Raw genomic sequence first — 23,514 nt, forward strand, 5'->3', positions numbered from 1 at the left:
GCGCCGAATACTCCTGAAAATTCTTATATATATATACAGTACTAGTTTTGTGCTCGGGCAATGCCCGAATTGTTGAGAAAATTTTAAGATAAGAATGCTAAATATAATTATAATAATCCCTTTTAATAATGCAGAATATTTAGACATATAATATCATATCGCTTATCTATATAATAGTATTTTTTTTGTTGTTTTACTTTACAAAACTAAAATTATTTTTACTAATCAAAACTTATTTTACTAATTTTCTATTATTTTTTAGATAAATCAAATATATTATAAATGGATCTTATTTTAAAGAATTTTTTTTAAAACAAATTTTATGATGGAAATAGAACCATAGTAGAATTTTTATTAAAAGTTAGAACTAATTTTGTATATATGAAATATTAGAAGCATAACGATAATAAAACTCTCAATTTTTTCTTAAAAAATCTATCCAAAATTCGCATACCTAGCATCATATGTGTCAATAATACATATTTGTCGCCTACGTGGCGTCGTGACGCGACACTTAACGAAAAATTGAAATGCCAAGTGTTGTAGTCTAACTGCGAGATACAACTTTATTTATTAGTGATATAATATATTAGATTTAAAAACATGCGAAACATAAAGTGAGTTAGAGAAAGTGATGGTTTCTTTCAAAAAAAAAAAAAAAAAAAAAAAAAAAAAAAAAAAAAAAAAAAAAAAAAAAGTGATGGTTCATATGTGTAGTAAATGTACTTGTAGTAGTGTAGTTCGTAATTTGATGATATTTTCAAGTTTTACCTTTTTGATTAAATTGTTTTCATTTTAATTAATAAGCTTACATTTTTATTTTTTATTTTTTTAATTTTTTTCATTTTTTGTCTTCTTTTATATTGTTCCTACAATATGTCATATGTGGATATTAATCTAAAAAAAATTAACAATAATTTATTTTTGTAGTATGTAATAAAATTGTTTTACTTGTGCTTAGTTAGCATTTTTATCTTAACAATAAAACTTTGATACTCCCCTAAATCCAAAACTTTACTTAATGTCTCTTTCCATGAGTGTTGAATGAACACGTACTTTTGTGAATGTCACATAAAGAGTGAGTAGTTATTGTTATCTAATAATCTTATAATCATCCTTTAAAATAGTGAACATATTTGCATTTGATCAAAATATAAAGGTAATCATATTAGGCCATATTCTTGCACACTAGCATTTAAACAACACAAAATAATAAATCACTCATTTAAACTTTAAAGTGCCAAAATTACTTAGCTTGTTTTCTTGTAAAGTGCCAAAATTAAATGAGAATGATAACAACACATACAAGATTCAACTTGACAAAAAAAGAAATGAGAAGGTAAATTGGTAGTTAACTCATCTTTTTGTATACTTCGTATAAGTTAACAAATACTTGTTTGATTGCTTGACCAATTTGCTAGGAAGTTATTGGATTATTACTTCCATGCTTTTGCAATAAAACAATATTTATAGATTGTCTCTTCAATCTATATAAAAATCCTTCTTTTAAAATTCTTTTTTCTACCCATCTAAAACGTAAATAAATAAAACATTTTTCGAGTAATAGACGAGATTATATTTATAATAATCAGTTGTGTCAACATTGACTAATAGGAAAGTAAAGGAATCATTAAAAACTTAAGAATCAATACCTGATCCATTCAAAAAAATGATAAATGATACATGTCCTTAATTATCACCTACTTTTGGTCCAACGAAATAAAGAATTTGATGCTTATCATCATTAATTAATAAGTGGTTCTAATCAACTTGTAAACAGCCTATTTCTTCAAACATTTCATCAGCAGATTCAACTGTAACAAAGAAAAGAAAGAACCTAAACCATCCCTTTGTATCATATAATCAAGGCCAAGCAAACCTGTATAAGAAACGAATAAAGAGTCCCCCCACTAAACAGAACCATATTATTCTCTGTTTTTCTTCGACACACCGCCTCGTAATTAGAATTTAAAGTTGTATGCCCATCATTCATGTGTTTAGGCATAAAATATCATATGATGCTCTTTTTTATTTTTAACTAAACACATGAAATATGGAAAAATCTTATGTACACAGATACATCGTGCTGCATGTATGAAACTGGTTTGCAACAGATCAGAACAGAGCTCAGATGAGAGAACTGAGAAAAAAATTGCACTACTAGTGCAAGCAATTTTATTTAGACAAAAACAAGACTATCAATCTATTAGGATGTACAGTTTTATTCGTAATTTACATGGTTGGAAGGACTCAAACTAATGGTGTGAGAGATTGGCAATCACTTGGACAGTGTATACGGTCAGGAATAATGAGCTCCTAAATAATCATATACAGAAGATATGGGCAAAGATCACCCAAAAAGTAAAACTAAACAAAGCTAAAAATAAAAATTAAAATTAAGGCTGCTAGTGAATTCAGTCAAGAGATGAATTATCAGTCAGTTCAAGCACCTTGTGCTGACTTTTTAGTTCCTGACTGACCAAAAAATCTGAAGTTGAAAATACCAGCTATACCTTGTCCCTTTGCTAGCTTCTCGATTTCTACGAGTTTGTGCTTAAGTTGCACCACTTCCTTATATAGATCTTCGTTTTTTTGTCTCAATGCCTGTAAGATAAAACAAGATATATCCTGAGAAGCTTGAACATGAGTGCAACATAGTGGAAGCAATGAGAAAAGAGACCAGGAAATTTACAAGGGTTTCTGAAAAATATTTAATCTCAAAATGCTTAAGCAACGCCCAAATCATAAAATTCAATCTCAGGAAAGGAAGACGCAATCTTATAAATATATGTGTTTTTTAACTAAACACATGAACTATGGAAAAATGTTATGTGCATATTTTGCCAACATTTCTGCACAAAAAATAACAAAACACTTCATCTTGATTAGAAGTAACAAAGCTGTAAAGCAGCAATCACAGAACTTTAATCTTAGCAGTTCCAAGGTAGCAAATTTGCACCAAATCTTTTCCTCGTCTTTTTACTCCATTGACAATAAAATTGAATTTTGAGCTAATACACTCGGCTTCAGGTCTATGTCATGTGTCAATGGTTAAGGAAGTTTCCACAATGCCTTTAACCATTCAATCATGCGGATGTAGCACAGATCTTTAGCTAGAGGGTATATTAAGATCCACAATCATATGTGGACTCCTAAGTCCTAATCATAAACTTTGTCTCATCACCAAATAAAGGGGCCTTCAACTTAGAAATAGTCACCAATCTTCACAATCAACTATCAGACCCAGAACAGCAAACAAAAGGTACCTTCAGAAGAATATAGCTTTTGAAAAATAGGCCACTCTGTTTAAGCTTTCTGAATAAAGAAAGCGAATAAAAAGACAAAATTTGACGAAGAACATCTATCCTAAGGTCAATTCATGTTATGCAACAATCTACACAGATCAGGCACCTCATGAAAAAGGGACTAAAAGAGATAAGATATTCCTGCCAAATCTCATCAATACCGTTACAATTTGCATAGTCTAACAAAATACTCAAAGCTATTATTACAAGGGCTTAACAAGGATTAAATAGTCTTGACACAATAAAGGACCTTGATAGGGTTGCAACCAAGAAAACTAAATAAAAACCTCCGAAGGAAGAACCAAGTGAGGCAACATCATGCTAAAAGGGGAGGCTGGACATCAACAATGAAAATATTATGTAAAAAGTAGGAATGGAAAAACTGGTTTGTCCCTGCTTATCCAATCAAATTACCAGAATTGGATACAAAGTTACCTGAACTTGACCCTTAAGGAAATTGATCTAGTAAAACCCAACACAAGACTTGATTGACTAGTGCTGAAAAGCTGAAAAGATTTCAAACTGAATATCTTATCAACCAAAAATAACCAAAACCGAGAAAAACTCCAACTGAACCCAATTTGAATCATCTGTTCACCCAGACAGATTAAAAAACATGTGTCATTCCTTCATATATGTACTAATCTGTACAAAAAGTAGGTCGAATAGTGTGATAAATTTATGTTCTCGATAGCATCATAATTCCATGGTATCCAGGCTAAATATTCACTCTGAAGGACAAACTCAGCCTTAGTTAGTCTTTAAACGTCCTCTGAAGCTCACCAAAATGAAGAATACTTGAGTGGAGTGAGGTGCTCAGGAATACACCAGAGGCCAAAAGGGATAGGCACCAAAATGACACCAACAACATATAAACATTTTAGAGATTTTACCCCAATGCCTTTAAAAAGGCTCCTGCCACAGATGATATAATGGAGAACCAGATGTTAATAAAAAGGTGTTTCTAGGTGACCTTTAATCAAATGCCTAATGAGATTTCAAAACTAGTCTAACATAATTCAAAAGTTGAAGAAATGACCCATTGACCCTCATTCAGAAAAGTTATATGAACTTATGAAGTACATAAACTATGGTTAGTTTTTATAGATGCTTTTTTTTTTTTTTTTTTGAAAGGCAATGCAGACAACGGGAAAAAAAAAAAAAAAAAAAAAAAAAAAAAGCATCTATACAGTTGCCCTTTTATCCAGGACTCCAATCGACAACTAAAAACAATTTCTTTAATAGCTCCAGTAGCATTACTTTACAATAATTTTTTTACGCCAGAAGTCACAATAAAATAAAGAGAAGACACCACAAGGTCCACCCCTGAGGAACAAAAATTTTATGATGAATATTAAGGTTGGCAGTGTACGGTGCCAGCGTGGCCTGTCACAACTACGAGCACCCCTCGATGGACAGTGCCTAGGACCATGGACTGCATTTTTGCACAGACAGGCAAAAGGCTATAAGCACCTTATCCCCCCCTCCCTGTCTAATAATGAGCAATTTAATGGAGCACATTACTACTGTTAGACATAATGTCCGTTTGAACTCCTAATCTTACATCACACAAATCCCTTCATGAGAGAAATCGCCATCCCATTTGGCCTAAGAAAATTGATACATTACAATTGTGATGTGAAGAATTATAATTTGATTGATTGATTGAATTGATGGTTTATATCAACTTGTCACTATATAGTCCTATCCTTGGCCCTAAATTCCTTTACAGTCCTCTCATTATTTTTTATTTAATCAAATACCTGCTGAATTAGTGGTTATTTATTATTGTGCTGTGAGGAAAGAGGACAATTAAGAATCAACTGGAACTTTAGCATATAGCTCCAGTAGAATTAGTCAAAAACCATCGCATTTGTTATCTTTGCATTGTGAACCATACTTCAATGTTGATGAATTCAGCATTGAGAAGTATTAGTCAAATGAAAATCCTTTAACTAAGGATCTAGAGAATTCTCAAGCACATAAATCATTCCAAATTTGTCACTGAAAGACTCACAGCCAATAGACATCAAGAGATACATAGTCTGCAGGAAATACATCCAGAAAGAGATTTATTTGTAGACAGTGATTCTTTACATTACCTCCAATTCTTGCAGCCGTTTCTCCTCCTTTTTAGCTTCTGATTTTGCGCTTCTTTGCACTTCAAATATCACAGCAGCTCCTGCAACCTGTGTGTTAATCTAAAATGTGAGTTATACATATATGGGTCAAAAGAGGTCTGCTGGTTAATTTTAGTTACACGTTCTGTTTCAATTCAAGTAAACTGAAGCATTGGCTTTTAAGAGGAATCTTAAGTTTGAAAGCAACGTAGGACTATAAGTGCACAGTGTCTTTAAGACTTGTTATGAACCAATGATAACTTGTAATAACAAGCGGGCAGCATGGAACAAATCCATACAATACTAGCAAAGTAACTTCAATAAGATGAAATAGTCACTAATTGTTTAGTTACATTCTTGAAGTCATGATGTCCATGAGGCCTAAAGTAATTCCAAGAATATGTCTGCGGGCTGAAATGAATGAGTGCACACATGTACCATACAAGGGAGTACATATAATAGATAATAAAGGTCATTGAATAGCTATTTTTTAGCATGATTCCACTGCATAAAAGTGCACATTTAAGAGCAAAAAAATAAGATATTGAATGTATTGCGAATGAAAAGTTATCCTTTGTTTTCTTAATCTAGAAAAACAATATGTATACGCTGTCTACTTTCTTGGTGGAATCACTTATATTTAACATGAGCCATTAATTACTATCTTTAATATATTTAGCAAGCTTATTATGCTTTTGGACATCATGCTCCGTATCCATCTAGATCCATGCAAAGGTCTTACTAGGTTAACCAGAGCACGAAAGTTGGATGATCAAAACAAAAATGAAGCAAATTTCAGCTACTGCTGGTTTGTACCCAGCGAGCTTATAATATCCATCGATTTGATGCATGGCTCAAAATAATCAAAAGGGGTTGTGGGAGGAGGATTAAACCAGTTATAAACAATAACATCAGAAGGTGAAGTCTTACCAGAAATATAAACATTTCTCCTAGAAGATCTGAGGCAGCCTGAACAGCTCTCTCCTGATTTAGTGGGCGAATTTCGACATCTGTTGCATGGCCATATATGCGCCTTTGCAGTGTAGTTGTGAGCCGATGATTTGCCTAGTTTCACCAACCACAGCAAAAATGTTACATAACTTACAGGAAATTGCTTGAATTCAGCAAAGATTCCATACTCCCATGCCATTAATTTTGCCTTACATGTTTTGATATGTAAAACATAGACACAGGGGTATGTTTACTTGGAATATTTATTGCTAGTGCCTAATTTCTATATGTTCATATTGCTTTGTTTAGGTTTAAGAATAGTCAATTCAGAATAATGACCAATCTGTGAGGAAACCTCTACGTAATATGCCAAACTTAGGCAACTCTCCACCAAGTTGACTTTAATTTCACATAATTGATTTGTATCTCCCTCACTTGGCTCCCCTTCCCTCTCCCTATATAGTAGATCCTTGCAGTTTGGTCAGCACAACCACCAGCCCATATCAAAGGTGTAAGTAGCATTCCTAAACTGTAAAGAGATAAGATAATGTTCGAAATTCCGTTTGACTACTCTCCTTCTTCTTTGTAATGTGCACTGCTTGCTTCAAATGTTTGTAAAATTTGTAAAACCAGCCCATACCTCACAACAGAATTTTAAATTGTTGCTTGCTTCAAATGATTTTATATAGATAACTGTAATACTCCGCAAATTACGAGGGCAGAAAATAAAATGAACTGTGCCAAAGTATCTTTTAGCTAACAGATGGGGGACAAATCTTGTGCTTTATCGCCAACAAGATAGCACCTCGGTCCCCAATTCATCCATCATTCCAAACTAGTCTTTCAAATTTCAATGTATGAAATGGTATCAATTCATAGCAAAGATATTTCAACAGACTTCTCCCTTCCATCCATTATGCCTGAATCCAATGTGTATACACACATTATACACACATTCATATCTTGGCAGTAGCATAAAATCATAAATAGATCCTGATCTTCAGTTTCTAATCAACTCCCCTTCATTTTGGAGTTGAAAAAGCATCTACTTGACACAATCTATAACCTCTCATTTAGATCCTTCCACCAATCCACCTAGATTTAACTCTGCATTAAAACCTTGAAACTACTTGTTGCCCTTGATGTTTTGATGATAACACAAGTCAAACTTATGATTGGACTAATGTCTTAATAAGCTGTGTAGTTTGAAGATTCAAGTTGCATAGATATTCGAGACAAAGGAACTGGAGTTTAAAGAGCAAAAGACTGGTTGCAGTGTTCCTTGACAGGAACAAAAGCTTCGAAGTAGAAGCAAGAGAATGAAGACTCAGAGCAGAGACTTCTTAGGAGAATTGATAGAATCTAAAGTATTTTATTTTAGATTTTATGTAAGTGGAAGTAATTTGAAGTTGGATACTTATTAGAATGTGCATAATATTTTGCTAAAAGATAGAATTTAAAGATTGCTTAATTATAGGAAAGTTTGTTTTGAAAAATATCTTTTTACAATTTATTTGTTTAAAAGAAATATCTTTTTATTTCGGAAAAATATCTTTCAAAAGGAGTTTGCAACTAACTCCCTAAACTTATGATACTGTGTAATAGATTAACTTTAAGAAGGGCAATTTGGGAAGTTTAGTACTTTTAGGTTAGTAGTCCTTACTCCTTAGTATAGATAGGGGATAGTATATGCATCAGGCATTATGGAATTGTGAGGAAATATGTTGAGAGTAGTAACCTCAAGTTACTAGGAGAGTGATAACCCAAAGTTATGAAGAGAGTGATAGCCTTAAGCTATTAATCTACCCTTTTGTATCCAAATTCTGCCATTATTAATCAAAGTCTCGAGCTTTAATCTTTATTTACTAGTCTAATTAAATCGGAAATACAAGTCAGATTATCAGTCCATCACATACTGGTGATTGATTAAGTCTTCCACTAAACGAGGAAGCTGCTTCGAAGTGGTTCAACGTGCCCTGAGTTTCATGTTTGAAGCACTGGAAGTGGTAGAGAATAGTGGCGTTGATGTGCAGCAGTAGTGGCATAAGTGGAGGGTAAATTAGCGTTTCAATCAAGCTAAGTTTTTCTATAAATATTGAAAATGTTTTATGGAAAACCTTCACCCTTGCTCAATCATATTTTCTATCTTCTTAGTTTTCAAAAGAGTCAAGAGTCGCATCCTACTTAAGTTGTCAACTATCTTAATTTCTTTCATTCAGTATTTCTTTTAAGAGTTGTAATTGGGGATTGGGTGTTTGAGTGAACTCTAGAGAAGTCAGTAGAGAAAAAGAGAGAAGAGAAAGAGAAGAGAAGAACAGTAAGTTGAGGGACTTCCTGCTGGGAACTCCAAGTTCGTTGAGGAACTTGGAGATAGAGTCTTTAGCTTGTAATATGATTGCCCTATTCTAGTAAAGAATCTTTCCTAAAATCCCAAATGGTCGTGGTTTTTCTTCTTGTTAGAACCGAGAAGTTTTCCACGCTAAAATCTCTTTGTGTGACTTTGAGTTCCTGTAGCTTAGATTTTATAATTCCGCTAAAAAGTTGTCTAATTCCCCCCATACTACAATTCACCCCCTTCTTGTAGTATTCTTCTAAAGTAACACCTCTCCTTTCAGTCCTCTATTATAAACAATAAAACAAACTTAAGTTCAGTGCTACTTGTGTTCAATATCCATGTCCAATTTGCACATTCTCAAGAGATTAGAGTGTAGAAAGAGAATTGAGAGACATAATTCATACTTCTATATAATGGAATTTAACTAAGAATGAAAACTAGGAGACATTCCAGAAACAAAAGTCATCTTGCTCATGTGGGATACAACTTTCCCCCTGTGCTTTTCACAGACATTTATTTTGATATGTAAGCAGCTATAACATTCGTTAGAGAACCTCCCTAAGCAGCTAGCTACAGTGTTCCACGCTTCTATAGTACTATCTAAGATCCAAAAATATCTGTAAGATTTTTTTTTTTTTACCAAAGAAAAGGGTGTTAATCCATTGCATGCTATGCCACTTCCATTCACATTCAAACCAATGCATTCTTGTCTTCTACTTCCCCACAGGTTCATTTAACACTAAGAGCCCATGTCACAACTCACAAAGTCACAATTTGTAAGTTAAAATATGACTCATATGAAATCCCATGGACCAACAACTTCATACAATACATACTCAATCACATTGACACCTTAACCAATATGAATGGCGGATCAAAAACACCAACCCTCTAAATGTACACTCTCATCCCATTTTAATAGACCACATTTAGTTCGAGGTCATTTATAAGGAAATTGGCTTGAAATAACATGGTTAACCTTAATAAACTATCAACAAGTATCTAATTTTGACACTATGCATCAAATCCTAAAAATAGTAGAGTAATCATGAGAAATGGGCTATTATTTTGGGACGTATCAAAATTTATATATGGCCTAATAGAGAGTGAAATGGGGGAGTAAATCATACCAAACAATGACACTGATCACACATTCACATTGGCCATATTTATGATAAAGATCCATGATTTCCATTCAATATTTATACTGTACCCATTTCACATTGATCAAAATCAAAATTACTCAAAAAAAAAACAGCAAAATCAACCAATTTAGCTTACCCTAAACAAATAAATAACTCATCAAAATGCTCAATGTCAAAAATGAAAATACCCATCAACAAATCACTGCCAAAAACCAAAATTCAATAACAAACCAGAATTTAAACAAACAATTTAGAAAGAAAACAAGAAAGAATTTAAAGGAAGAATACCTGAGCAAGACTAATGATTAATTCACGAAATTTAGGATGTAACCCAGCTTGTTGTTTGAGACGACTTGCAATGGGTTTACTGAGAGTTCTCAATGCGAGTGTCCCAATCTTAATTACAGGAAAAACCATTGCTTTGCTATTCCTAAATCTGTTCATACAGATTTCTGGGTAATTTCAGAAAGGTAAGTTCAAGTCTACCAGGTGTTTGATGTTTTGCTTGAGAGAGAAAGAGCATAATAAGAATGACATGAAACGAGAATTGTGTGTTTTTAGTCACTATATTTTGAAATTTTTGCTCTGTTTTCTTGGGAGAAAAGTAATGAACTACATTTAACATTTTTTCGCGCTATTGAGAAGGGAAGTCGCGAAGATGGTCAAAGGAGAGAGAGGGAGTTGGAAGTAGGGAGGTTTGACATTTTACTTTGGGGTTTTGACTTTTGAGTTTTGACCCAAGGCTAACTTTTGACTAATAAAACTCAAAAAGTTAAAAGTCTTAGGACCTAACTGAACTGAACTGAACTGAATATTTTATAAGAGAAGGAAATTAGGAGTTGAACTGAACTGAACTTATTAAAGTTGAACTGAAAATAATCGTATGAGAACATGCCCTTACTTTAAGAACATTGTCTTCCTCTATGGCGTGATTCACATCCAAAAAAAAAAAAAAAAAAATTGATTCACATCCAAAGAAGGTGATGTACGAGTTGATGAGTAACAAACATATAACGAGGCTATTAGAGAGATAAAAGAACGATTTAAAAACTATCTTTAAAAACTAAGGTAAAAGAACGATTGAAAACCTATCTTAGAAAATTAATGTCATATTCTTTAGAGATGTTCTGTTCTGTTGAAATATGCTCTACTATGCTCTAACACCTGTCCTGCTCTGTTGAAATCTACTTTACCCAAAAGCTCAAAACAACTGGGCTTAAGAGTACAACACTTTCATCGACGAGGATAGAAAAATGCACTCATTAAATCGAAATTCAATCTAATTCAAATCAAATTACTCATTTAAATCGGAATTTTTTTAGAAATAAGGAATGAACTAGATTCAATTAAATCGTATTTAGATTGGATTGGATTAGAGTGATTTTGAAAGGTTGCGCTTAGACACCCTCGAGGTTAACTTGTTACGTGTATTTGTGTGTAGACAATCCAATCAAACAAGACAAAATTATATTGACACCTTCTTCACAATTCAAGATCAAAATCAACTTAACAAGGAGATTGTTTCACACTCGAAACAATATTTTAATCAAGTTGAATCGCTCTCGATCTCCAGCCAACATCCCAAGGTATTGGACAAATTTGATGAATGTTGAGTAAGCAACAACCATTGCTTATAATTTTGTGAATGTGACAAAGTGAGGTCACCAAATAAGTCAATTGCTTCAAATTAGGAAACTTGCTAGAGTAGCCTAGTTATAGCTTATCAAACTCTTGTTATCAAAACTCAAAGGCAAAGCAATTCCATTTTAAGTTGTATATTCTTGCATTGCATTACATTAATTTGTATTCAAAAAATAGAAAAGAATAATAATGGGTTTCCAAAAGGAATACCTTGATTTAGTTCTTGTACCCTGTGGAATTACATTGATGTTTGTTTATCATATCGCCTTACTCTATAGATACTTGAATCATCCAGAAACTACTGTTGTGGGCTTTGAGAATCATAACAAGAGAGCTTGGGTTGAAAGAGTTATGGAGGTATGTAATTAAGTCTCTCTAAACTTTCATTATTTTTGTTGCATGCATGATGAAGATCATATATAACTTGAGTTGTGATATGGTGGTCCATAATTATTAGTCGTATATGGATTTTGCATAACTAGTGTGACATTTAATTTTGCGTTAATATATGTAGATGTCAACTAGCTTAGTTGGTTAAAGTATTGAAAATAAGATCTAATCTTAGATTTGAAATTAAATTTTGTCAACATCATTTGTCTTTTGTGGCTCTCTTTACACTAAAAAGTAGTATTTTATGTATTATTGTACTAAGATGGAGCAAAGTGCATGGATGATCTATCACTTTCTCGTCTTTACAAGTTTTTAGTATGGTATAAATGTGAATTTGAACTCTCAATGTATAACTCAAATTTAGGTTGAACCACAACTCGTTCTTGTTCGTTTGGTTAAATTAATAGTGAGTCCAATCCTTTGAACAAAGTAAAATTGTCGGGTAAATGAGCATGAAAACAAACAATAATTAGCATGTATATGTCCTGTGCAGCTTGATGATGTAAGTAGCATGGAGCTACCCTTATCAGCATTATCCTCCAACACATCAGCAGCAACATATCTAGCCTCAATCTCCTTAGGCTTAAGCTCCTTGATTGGTGCATGGATTGCAAGCAACAACAAGGTTTTCGAAAGCGAAATTATATATGGTGATAGAACTCCAACAACCATGATGTTGAAGTACATAAGCCTTCTTATTTGCTTCTTCTTGGCCTTTTTTTGTTTTGTGCAAGCAACAAGATATTTCATCAATGCAACTTATCTCATAAGTATGCCAAATAGTAACACACCTATTTACTATGTTGAAGTTGCTATTATTAGGGGTGGTGAATTTTGGCAAATTGGACTTAGAGCTCTTTATTTTGCCCTCAATTTGTTGCTTTGGTTCTTTGGACCTATTCCTATGTTTGTTTCTTCGGTTTTTATGGTTGTACTCTTGCATTATCTTGACTTGAATTCGACCCCGTTGCATCAATTTCAAGCTTCGTCGAAACAAAGAGGTCAGAGATCAATTAATACTATGGTAGCTACAACCGTTGAACTTAATGTATAATACTGTAATAATTAAGATGATTAAGAAATTTAGTTTGCCATGGCTAATTGTGATGTTATTTCCGTGTTTTTGGTCAGGTTCTCAATGGTCTCCTACAGGTCCCTATTTCAAGATAGAACGTGAAAAGGGATAAGAGAATCCACTCCCTTAAACGAGGTTTAGGAGATGCTCCTACTACCACTTGATCCCCAACACTCCTTTATTACAACTCTTTATAGTGTGTATATATGAGTCGACAAGTTTTAATAGACTTTTTAATTGGGATGAGACATTGAAATACAATGTTTGGATAAAGTTCATAACCAATTCAAAAATTTAAATTTGTAAGTTAATCATGCAATAAAGTGATTGGTTGGTACTACTTAAATATTGAAATGGAGGGAAGAATAGTATGGCCAATATTGTAAAAATCTAATTTCCTTTTGCTTCAAGCCTTCAAGCAACATATATAGTGTGTCTTGAATAATTTTATTATACTACTCCAGTTTATTTATTGCTTTTTACTTTTGCTGGTTTTTATTTTACTTGACCTATTTTGACTTTTACCTTATTCACAATCACTATTGACTATCTTTTGTGATTCATACACAAAAAAAACATAATAATAGTCATGTAGAATTTTGTTTGAATCTTTTCAATAAAATTTATTATAAAATCTATTTGTTACGGAGTAGGAATTAAAGATATTAGTAGTTCGATTAATGCATTAGCCAACATGATAAATGAAGCAGGTTAAGTAAAGAAAAGAACCAAGGAAGTTTATGAAACTGGTGATGGGGATTGAATAGCTTAATTAAGGACATATGGTTTTCAGTCACCACATTTTACTGGGTTTTGTAGGCCCATTCACCTAATTAAGGCCCAAAGTGGTAAGTTTAAATTTGGCCTGGGCTTAACATATTTTTATTGGGCCTGCCGGCCTGTAGCCTGTTTCTTTGTAGTTCTCTTAGTTGTAACTTGTACGTGACCAAATTAACTTGTTTTTATACTCAAAATATTTGAAATTGAAATGCACATAATTTACTCTAATCAACATTGACATAATATGAAATTGAATCGACTCAAGTATTGATATGAATTACTTTTTATTTCTATCATTCCTTCCTAAAAATCTAAAATTAAACACAATCGCTTGATTTTGGTAATGTCTCCATACCTTCTACGCTAACTATACAACTTAATTAGTATCCTTACCAAACCATGAACCGAATTACAATAACCCAAAACTTTATGAGCAACCTCATCGACTCATAAACAATGGTATATGCTACTCATTAAATATAAAAAAAAACAATAGTTATTCCGATCCTATCAGTAACTCCATATATGAATCGTCAATAACCTTCGTTTTAAACTATTAGCAACCTTATTTTAGCACAGTCGATAAACCCTACAATAACTTTATACGTGCACTGTCAACACTCACAATCTCATTGGATCGAATATATCAGAACCCGTACTAGTGTACAACTAATGATATAACACATCACATACAAATTGGTGAAAGATTAACACAACTACAACTACTATATGGGTCAAAAGATTAGAAAAAGATGAAATTCACAAATAGTAGTAAAACAGCATAATAATGGCCCACACAATGTAACATCAAAATGAAAGGGGATCCATCCTTTGCCTGTGACACCAGACCCATTTAGTAGTGTAGTGTTTGTGGGGCTTTGGTCTTTCTTGTTTGATTGTTACCCTGACAATTTTCTACTCTCTACCTTTTTTTTATTTTATTTTTTCTAAATAATAATATCACCAATTAATATTCCATCCGTCCCCTAATAAAAAGGCTCTTTTGGTTTTTGTGCGAAAATTAAGAAAGTTATAAATTTTTTAAAACTGGTGATTAAAAGTACACACGTGCATGTGGGGTTAGAGAGAGATAAAAATACGAAAAAGTAGTTGGAAATAATTAAAGAGATAGAGAGAGAAAATGTTGAAAATTGATCTTAAAAGTACAAAAATAAAAGTAAAGGAAAAAAAATAACAACTCATCAAAAACAGGGTAATAATGTCAAAAAATACAACTTTTAAATACAAAAAGCATTGTATTTTAGGCTTTGTATTAGAGGGCGGAGGGAGTATATAGCTGGTCACATGGTGTGACCACTAACCGGCCTTTATGGGACTACTTCATTAGTGTTGTAGGAGTTACTTAGTCAGTATTATATGGATTGTTCATCAATATTACAGGGATTACTTAGTCAATGTTATAAGAGTTGTTTTGTTCTTTTACAAACGGCTATATAATGTTCCTAGCCGCACACAAAAAATAATAATTATAATAATATAATACTCCCTCCATTTTTAAATACTTGTTCCACCTTTTATTTCCGGTCGTTTTTAAATACTTACTCCATTTCCTTAGTTGAAAAACTTTTACAATATTTAATTCACTTCTCTCAGCTATTCAACCCAACATAATTCATATTTTATTAATTTCAAATTCTCTCTCCTCCAATTCTATCTACTAGTATTACTTTTGTTTTTTACAATTTTTTGTTCTTCCACCTATCCTAATACCTCCATATTTAATTACTTTTTTTAATTAATCCAAAAACTCCACATATGGAAAAAAGGAGTAAGTATTTAAAAATGGAGGGAGTAATAAATATTCCATATTAATAATGGTTAATTAGGAGAATCAAGAGCCTTTGGATTAAAAATGAAGGGTCACAAAATGAACGGTTGGATGGGTCTTTTTACTTTTGTTATTAATAGAACACATTGAGTAGCCGACAGGTTCTGCAAACCAGCATGACAACGATTGGTCTAGTTCTTTTTGGCAAGGGAAGGTCTTTGATGGTGAGCCTTTTTCTTTGTATTTTGAGAGTATGGGGTCCAGCCTGTCCTCCATACATTTCTTGCCACGTGTTCTTTTAACATGTTGGGGATAAGAGGTTTTTTCTTTTTTCTTAAATTTTGGGTGTGTGATTTAAAAGGGGACAATAGTTTTCAATGCTTGGGTTTTAATTCAATTAATTGACTATAGGAGGTGCAATTTGCCTCTCCCATCAATCTTTTTTGTCGATTTTTTCTCCGTTTTTAAAACATTGTCTCAATTAGTTAATGAACAGGTGAATTTGGGTCAATAGCGATTCGGACTTATACATAATCACATACAGTAATTCGTATTATTAAGGGCTTGTTTGACATCATTTTTGGTTTTTAGTTTCCTTTTTTTTTTAAAAATCAAAAACCAAAAACAGGAAACAAGAAAAAGGTGTTTTCACTTTTCTGTTGTCAGTTTTCAAAATTATCATGATTATAATAAGTTTATATAATTTTTGATTCATTATGGGACATATATCATATACTTTTAAAAACCAAAAAAAAGAAAACCACAACAATGTCAAATGAATCCTAAGTTAATAATGTGGTTTGTAGGTCGATATTGAATGGACCCACAATTTAAGAAAAATATTAGAAGAGAGGGTCAAAATTAGGATCAATATTAGAGGAGAGGGTCATTTTTTTTTTTTATTTTTTTTTTGGTTTTATATCTAAATTGGTAAATTATCCCATTTGCTCTATCTATTTAGATTATCGTAAATGAGTTTTTTATAGAGATAAGCTAAAATACGGTTCCTCAAATTTGCCATTAGTTGCACATTTGGTTCCTCATCTTTCAAATAAGGTAAATTGGTCCCCTCTACCACCCTTGCCTCACCATTTCTGGTGGAGGAACTTCTATGTCAGCAATGTTTAGGGATGTCTACTGCCAACTAAGCCAAAGTTCAGGGACTAATAAAGTTTAGGGACTAGGAGTGATGACTAAGCAAAGTTTAGGGACTAAGAGTGATGACTAAGCAAAAGTTTAGGGCCTTTACAATTAATATTGAAGGATTTTAGTACAACCGAAGTAAAATTAAGCTGTTACTCTTTGTGCTGTTTGGATGGATAATTGATTAGCATTATCCAATTAAATAATGACAATATTAACACATCTGACAATTAAAAAAAATGAGCAATATTAGAATATAAATAATTACATCATTTGCAAATAAATAGATAAATATATCATATACGAAGTATAAGTTAAAAAATGATATAAAAATATAATATGATTTACATAAACAAATTAATATATTGACACATAAAAATTCTTCCTAATAAAAGCATCTAAAAATTGACACACTTCTTACAAGTGCGCTCGATGCTCAATTGGGTCTCCCAATCAATCTTTGGGAAGTTGTGTATAACAAGAACATCTTGACAGGAGAAGAATGGGTTAGCTAATTATTATTTATTTTAAAAAAGGCACAATTAAAAAAATAAAAAATAAATAAAAAACAAAACAAAACAATAAAAATAAAAATAAAAATAAAAATAAAAATAAAATCGTACACCATTCATTATAGTTTTTTATAAAATAAGAAAAATGAATTTTAATTATTTTTTACATTTAAATATAAATAAATAAAAAATTCTTATATCTTTCAAAAAAAAAAAAATGCTTATATGTTATTTTCAATTAAATTTGATATGATTTTTAAAAAAAAATATCTTAATTATTTTCTTACAGTTTGATATAATATTTTTTCGAAAATTAAATGTCTTTGCCTAATTATTAAGAAAAATGTTATACATAGCCATTAGGGCTACATATAAGTATTAAATTTACACTTGAAAATCGTAAAAAGTTAAGAAATCATAAAAATATAAACACTAATTACACTGATTTACGCGTGTTTTGTCATGAATTCCTAATTTTATACAACTTTCAATAGTGTATTTAATGTTTATATATAGCCCTTAGGGCTACATATAACATTACCCAATTATTAATCCTTAATATCAACATAGTCCAAGTATCATGGAATTCATTAAAATATGGACAAGTCTCTAAACTTTCTCTTGCAATTATGAGCTCCGCCATATAAGCGTACTTGGTCCCTAAACTTTCGATAGTGTAATAAATTATGCCTGGTAATCTTATTAGTCCCTAAACTTTCATTGTTAAGTAAAGTAAATGCCAACTCAACAGCAGGAGGTCCCTAAATTTTCTTTAAAATATTATTTTATTTTTTGCCACGTGGACACTTTGGTCCCTAAACTTTAGTGACTCATCGTTTTTCCACTGGAAAAGTAAGTTAAGGGTGATTGAGGGATCAATTTGCTTCATTAAAAACATGAGAGACCAAAATGCTACAAATACTAAAGTTGCGGCTCCTTTTTTTAAAAAAAAGTGATATTGAAGTAGCAATCTTTGAATAAATGAAGCTCAGGTTGTACTCCCTTAAACTCTCACAAGTATTTGTCAAAAAAAAAAAAAAAAAAAAAAAAAAAACTCTCACAGGTTACCCAATTGTATTTAGGGGTCAAAATTTATAAACTTTGTCCATAAGTTCGGATTAACCTATGAGAAATAACAGTCACCAAAGATTTTATTTAATTCACTTTAATGAATATGTTTAAATAAAATCTTTTATACTCCGGCTAACCCTAAGAAAATGAGGATATTTACGATTTAAAATACATCTTGGAAACTAAAAATAAATAAATTAAATAAGGTAATTTTAATGGAAGAGGGGTAATAATAATCTGACCTCAATTTGGTTCTAGTGGTGGGGAACTGGGGATCTCCTTATCCCCCTCCCCCCTCTAGAATTTATGTTAGGTTAGAGTCCTCCTCTTTACCTCAAAAAATGAAGTTCAACTACATTATTTTTTAAAAGCAAAATTTCAATACTAGGTAATAATATCAGTTGTTTTCGCTGGAATTTCATCACTTTTGTCTTCTAGTAAAAATACTAGCAATTGTTAAAAAAAATAATAATAAATAAATAAATAAATACTAGCAATATGATCTCAAAATAAATAATGACTAACAAATCGAATAATACAACACTAATTTAGGGTCTATTTCAATTTATTGAAAACAACTGAACTGAACTGAAATAAATTATTTATGAGAGAAGGAAATTAGGAACTGAACTGATTGGAGCTGAACTGAACTAAAATTAAGCTGAACAGAACAAACCCTTATAATGTCAATTTTTTTTTATAACTTATATACTTGTATAGCTTAACTGTACATGATGATATAGCTTAATTTTTGTACACTTAATTTTCTAAATTATTTTGTTCAAACTTATCTTAACTTATTATTTCATGCTAAGTTAAAATAAGGTAGCAGTAATATACTACTCCACTCCGTAATATCTAGTGACTTAGTGAGCGAGTACAAAGTACACACTTAGGCCCTGTTCTCATCAGATTATTTTCAGTTTAGTTCAGTTCAGCTCTAATAAGTTTAGTTTAGTTCAGTTCAGTTCAGCTCCTAATTTCCTTCTCTCATAAAATATTCAGTTCAGTTCAATTCAGCTCATCTCATTTCAGTCAATGAAAACAGACCCTTATTACAAGAATTGTACTTTATTATGGGATAAATTAATGCCAATTTTACCATTAAGAAAAACACTAATTATCATTAAAACCTTTTTCATATCCAGACAAATTAAAAAGATAATGATGAAAAACTATTTACCAATTCAAATAAACACCCAATAATAAAATCAAAGTTAAAAGCTCATTTTGTCTAGATATCCAAATCTACTTTATGAAGTTGTACAAAAGAGTAAAGAAAAATGTATAAGTAAAATATCCAAAGTGTAGAGGAATGGTACTTAAACCGTTAAACGTACGCTGTCTCCATTATTGCACACAAAAAAGTAATCTACCACCTATCAATCTATCCATCATCTACATTTAATTCGAAATGGGGATTACTAATTTATTATCTGCATTTATGCTGTTTGTAAAACTCCACTACTCATCACATATTTAATGTTTTCTATAAACATAGTTGGTTTAGTGTAATTGTTTATCTACTCGTATAAATTTGAAGATGCAATAATAATATGATTATATTTCTACCTACATTTTTCATAAATTTAGTATAGAATGTCCTAATTTGTGTAAAAATGAATTGTTTGATTTAATTAATACATTGACCTAGCTTTGAAGCTGTCATGCTAGAGGAGTATGTATATGGGTTGGTGTCATAAAATAAATTTGTCATTTGAGGAAGATTATAGAAAATTATGCTGAGGCCAGGTCATTTAACTGGACTTGTACCTAAGTATTCAGTTCAGTAGTTAATATTAAAATCAGATATTATGCAATCTAGTACTCCTTAGAATAAGATGGAGTAATATAAATTCCGTTATTTTATTTATTTTTTAAATAGTAAGAAGATGAACTATGACCAATAAACTTCAACCTTTACGAACTCACAAATTTTTTTAGTCTAATATTTGTAGGTCAAACCCTTTGAAAGCGGGGGCAAGAGATGATCGAAGAGTAAGGGATGCCACCTTCAACGTGTCCCCAGTGGCGATTGAACCCCCAACCTCAATGTTGGAAGGTACAATCTTACCCACTAGATAAAGTTTAGTTTTGTATACTTTGGAATCTAAACGTGCTTATACTACCTCCGTTAACAGTTATTTGCAATAAAGGGGAGTAGCACGGACTCATAGGAAAAACTTTTAAAGCATGATTATTGAAAAATAAGGGCACTTGGTTTAGTATTAATCCTACCTAAAAAAACAATTAATTAAACAAAAACCCATAACCACCAAAACCCAAAACTAGAACCACCACAAAAACCACCGACAACCACCAGAACCACCAAACCCAAACGACACTCAGAACCCAAAACCACCACCGAAACCCAACCACGAACCCAGCCAAAACCACCTAAACCCAACAAACCACCCACGAACCCAGCAAACCACCACGAACTGAGAAAAACCCAGCAAACCACCACGAACCCACCCGAAACCACCACAAACCCAGAAAACCAACACGAATCCTAATTAAATCGAAACCGCCACGAAACCCAATTAAATCGAAACCACCACGAATTGAATTACTCCCAATTAAGCCACCACCACGAAACCAGATCTAAACCCCTAAAACCACCCTAGAAACTCACGCTACCCCCACGAACTAGATCTGAAACCCATCTCCACGAAACTCACGCCACCCCCACGAACTAGATCTGAAACCCCTGAAACCCACCCCACGAACTCGGACCCACTAACCAGACAAACCCAAATCCACGAACTCGGACCATACCCACGACCAAATGAACCCAAATCGCAACAGGAGAGAGAGAGAGAGAGAGAGAGGGGGGGGGGGGGAAGATGAACCAAAATGTAGGATTAGGGTTTAAATTCTAGAGATTTCAATTGAAAAAGGGTTAGGGAGATGAATGATTTTGATAAAGATGAATGATTTTTGCTGAAAATGATTCAATAATCAGATTCATTAGGTAAAGATTTAAATCAGGATAGTGATTTAATTAGATGTCTAAGTTGTTTAAGTAAGGGTAATATGGTCATTTTGTTGGCAAAAAGTTACTAAAAGTGGAAAGAAAAAAAATTGTTGCACATAATAGATAGCAACCGAAAATGGTAAATGTTGCAAATAACTGTTAACGGAGGTAGTATATTATTTTGTATATATACTTTCTACGTTTTAATGTATGAGATGTGTAATTACTTTTACTCAAATGGGAAATTTAGTTCGCATTATTGGTAATGTAAATTGACAATAGATATTTACTCCATATAAATTACGGAAGTCAGACTTTTGTAAATAAGCTAAGGGTCTGTTCTCTTCACCTTAATTTTAATTAAGTTCAATTTAGTTCAATTCCTAATTTTCTTCTGTTAAAAACAATTCAATTTAGTTTACTTCACTTCAGCTCAGTTTAATAAATGGGAACAGGTCCTAAGTATTTAGAAACAGATGAGGGTATCTCAAAATAACAATTACTCATACTACTCCCTCCATTTTTAAATACTTGCTTCACTTTCTTTTTTCGGCCATTTTTAAATACTTGCTCCATTTCCTTATTTGAAAAGATTTTACAATACATGATTCATTTCTCTTATCTAGTGGACCCAACATAAATCATATTTTATTAATTTCATATTCTCTCCTCCAATCTCTCCACTACTTTTGTTTTTAACAATTTTTTATTCTTCCACCTACCTCATTACCTCCATATATTATTATTTTCTCCAATTTCTCCTAAAACTCCGCACATGGAAAAATAGAGCTAGTATTTAAAAATGGGGGGAGTATTTGGTATACCATAATATAATAATAATTAAAAAAAAAAAAAAATCAAAGTATCTACTAGCTAGTACGGAATACGACGTATAGGGTAATAACTTTTGTATACAGTTATGTTGAGTACTAGAGATTATACTGTGACAACTGTGTTAGGCTTAGATTGATTTGAAATATGATGCCTTTGAATAAAACATTTGTGTTTGACTTAAGATCCTGAGCAATTTGTTCAGTTCAATAATACCCACAGAATTTGACAATCTCACTTGTTTTGACGTTTTCTTTTTTCAGTTTTACTAGGATAATGGCACTTCAATGACATGTATGTGTAACAAAATCTGTTGAGTATTTCAATGACATGTATGTGTTTGTTATCCAACCAATTTATTTAGACCTAATTAATGGCAAAATATCTATACTCCTAATGAATAACAAAGTCAAGTAAGGCCTTAGAGTTGTTTAAAGGTGATAAATGGGTCAAGTTTTGTTTTAATTGATACAATAATTTGTTTGGGTCGCTAATCATATAGGATGAATGAATGAGTAAATTAAGAGATAATTATTTTGACTGCGTGATAGATCATATTTTGAGTTTTCAAGGTTTTTTTTTTTTTTTTTTTTTTTGACAAGATTAATTTTCAAGCTAAGTTAGGTCAAATGTAGTTTGTAATTAGTGATGTTTTTTTCCATATTGATGTTGGCAAAAAAGTTTATTGACAACAGGTCGGCATGATGTGATTCATCATGCTCAAAGATGAGCTTATCTTTCGTTAAGGACGAGATCCTCTCATTTCCTTTCTTTCTCAAGACGATCTCTAATATACAATTTTACGTTAACCAAGTGTGGATTCGACGTACTTTTAAATCTTCAATAAGTGCCCCGACATTCAACGCGGGGCAAAGTACATGTTACTCCCTAACCAAGTGAATAGTCAAATCTAAGCATTCGTGTTACTCCATACTCGTAGTTGTTATGAACAAGAATTAAACGATTATAATGTGAACGGAGATAATATATATTAGCGAATATAAAAAAAGGAGAACACGTGGACGGCTAAGAGAGGGTGAAAGATGAGAGAAGTGGCATAGAGGAGCGTGTAAAGGGCAGATGAATGACATGACTAAAGTACGATGAAAGCCTGGAAGCTTACGCAGAAGAGAGTGCAGCATAGCAGTACGTACTGGTAACAAAAAACAGCATCCTCCCGCGTAAAAGTCGAGGGACTTCTCACTTCTCAATCTCAAGCCACGCCATTTTAAAGGTGCTTGTCCCCACCACTCCACACCATCCTCACTCTCTTTTCTTCCTGCCTCCCTTGTCATTTCCTTCCATTTTTTTTGCTTTTTTTTCACTTCTTTCTTCCACCTTTTCATTTTTTTTTTAATAAAAAAAACTATATTATTATTCCCTCCGTGTTTTAATAGGTGTTACACTTTGACATACACATAGTTTTAGACATTTCAATTGACTTGCGTG

The 23,514-nt window shown here is 32.2% G+C and overlaps 2 protein-coding genes across 3 annotated transcripts; one reads left to right on the forward strand and one right to left on the reverse strand.

Annotated features, from left to right (window-relative positions):
* Positions 1–2,245: 2,245 nt before the first annotated feature.
* On the reverse strand, positions 2,246–10,395 carry LOC145579374 (OPA3-like protein). Its single transcript, XM_081636614.1, has 4 exons — positions 10,145–10,395; positions 6,356–6,490; positions 5,408–5,494; positions 2,246–2,604 (listed from the first exon to the last, which is right to left on the reverse strand). Exons 1-4 carry the CDS (start codon positions 10,298–10,300, stop codon positions 2,443–2,445), a joined length of 540 nt encoding a protein of 179 aa, XP_081492740.1. The 5' UTR covers positions 10,301–10,395; the 3' UTR covers positions 2,246–2,442.
* Positions 10,396–11,600: 1,205 nt separating this feature from the next.
* On the forward strand, positions 11,601–13,320 carry LOC145579375 (uncharacterized). 2 transcript variants are annotated; one of them, XM_081636615.1, is made up of 3 exons: positions 11,601–11,854; positions 12,381–12,911; positions 13,019–13,320. In XM_081636615.1, the coding sequence occupies exons 1-3, from the start codon at positions 11,687–11,689 to the stop codon at positions 13,055–13,057; spliced, it is 738 nt and encodes a 245-aa protein (XP_081492741.1). In that variant the 5' UTR covers positions 11,601–11,686; the 3' UTR covers positions 13,058–13,320. The 2 variants fall into 2 exon arrangements, with proteins under 2 accessions (XP_081492741.1, XP_081492742.1); XM_081636616.1 differs by having other exon boundaries at positions 12,381–12,888.
* Positions 13,321–23,514: the final 10,194 nt, after the last annotated feature.

Source organism: Chenopodium album, chromosome 14 (assembly GCF_948465745.1).
Source record: "Chenopodium album chromosome 14, dcCheAlbu1.1, whole genome shotgun sequence".
Classification (NCBI taxonomy): Eukaryota; Viridiplantae; Streptophyta; class Magnoliopsida; order Caryophyllales; family Amaranthaceae; genus Chenopodium; species Chenopodium album.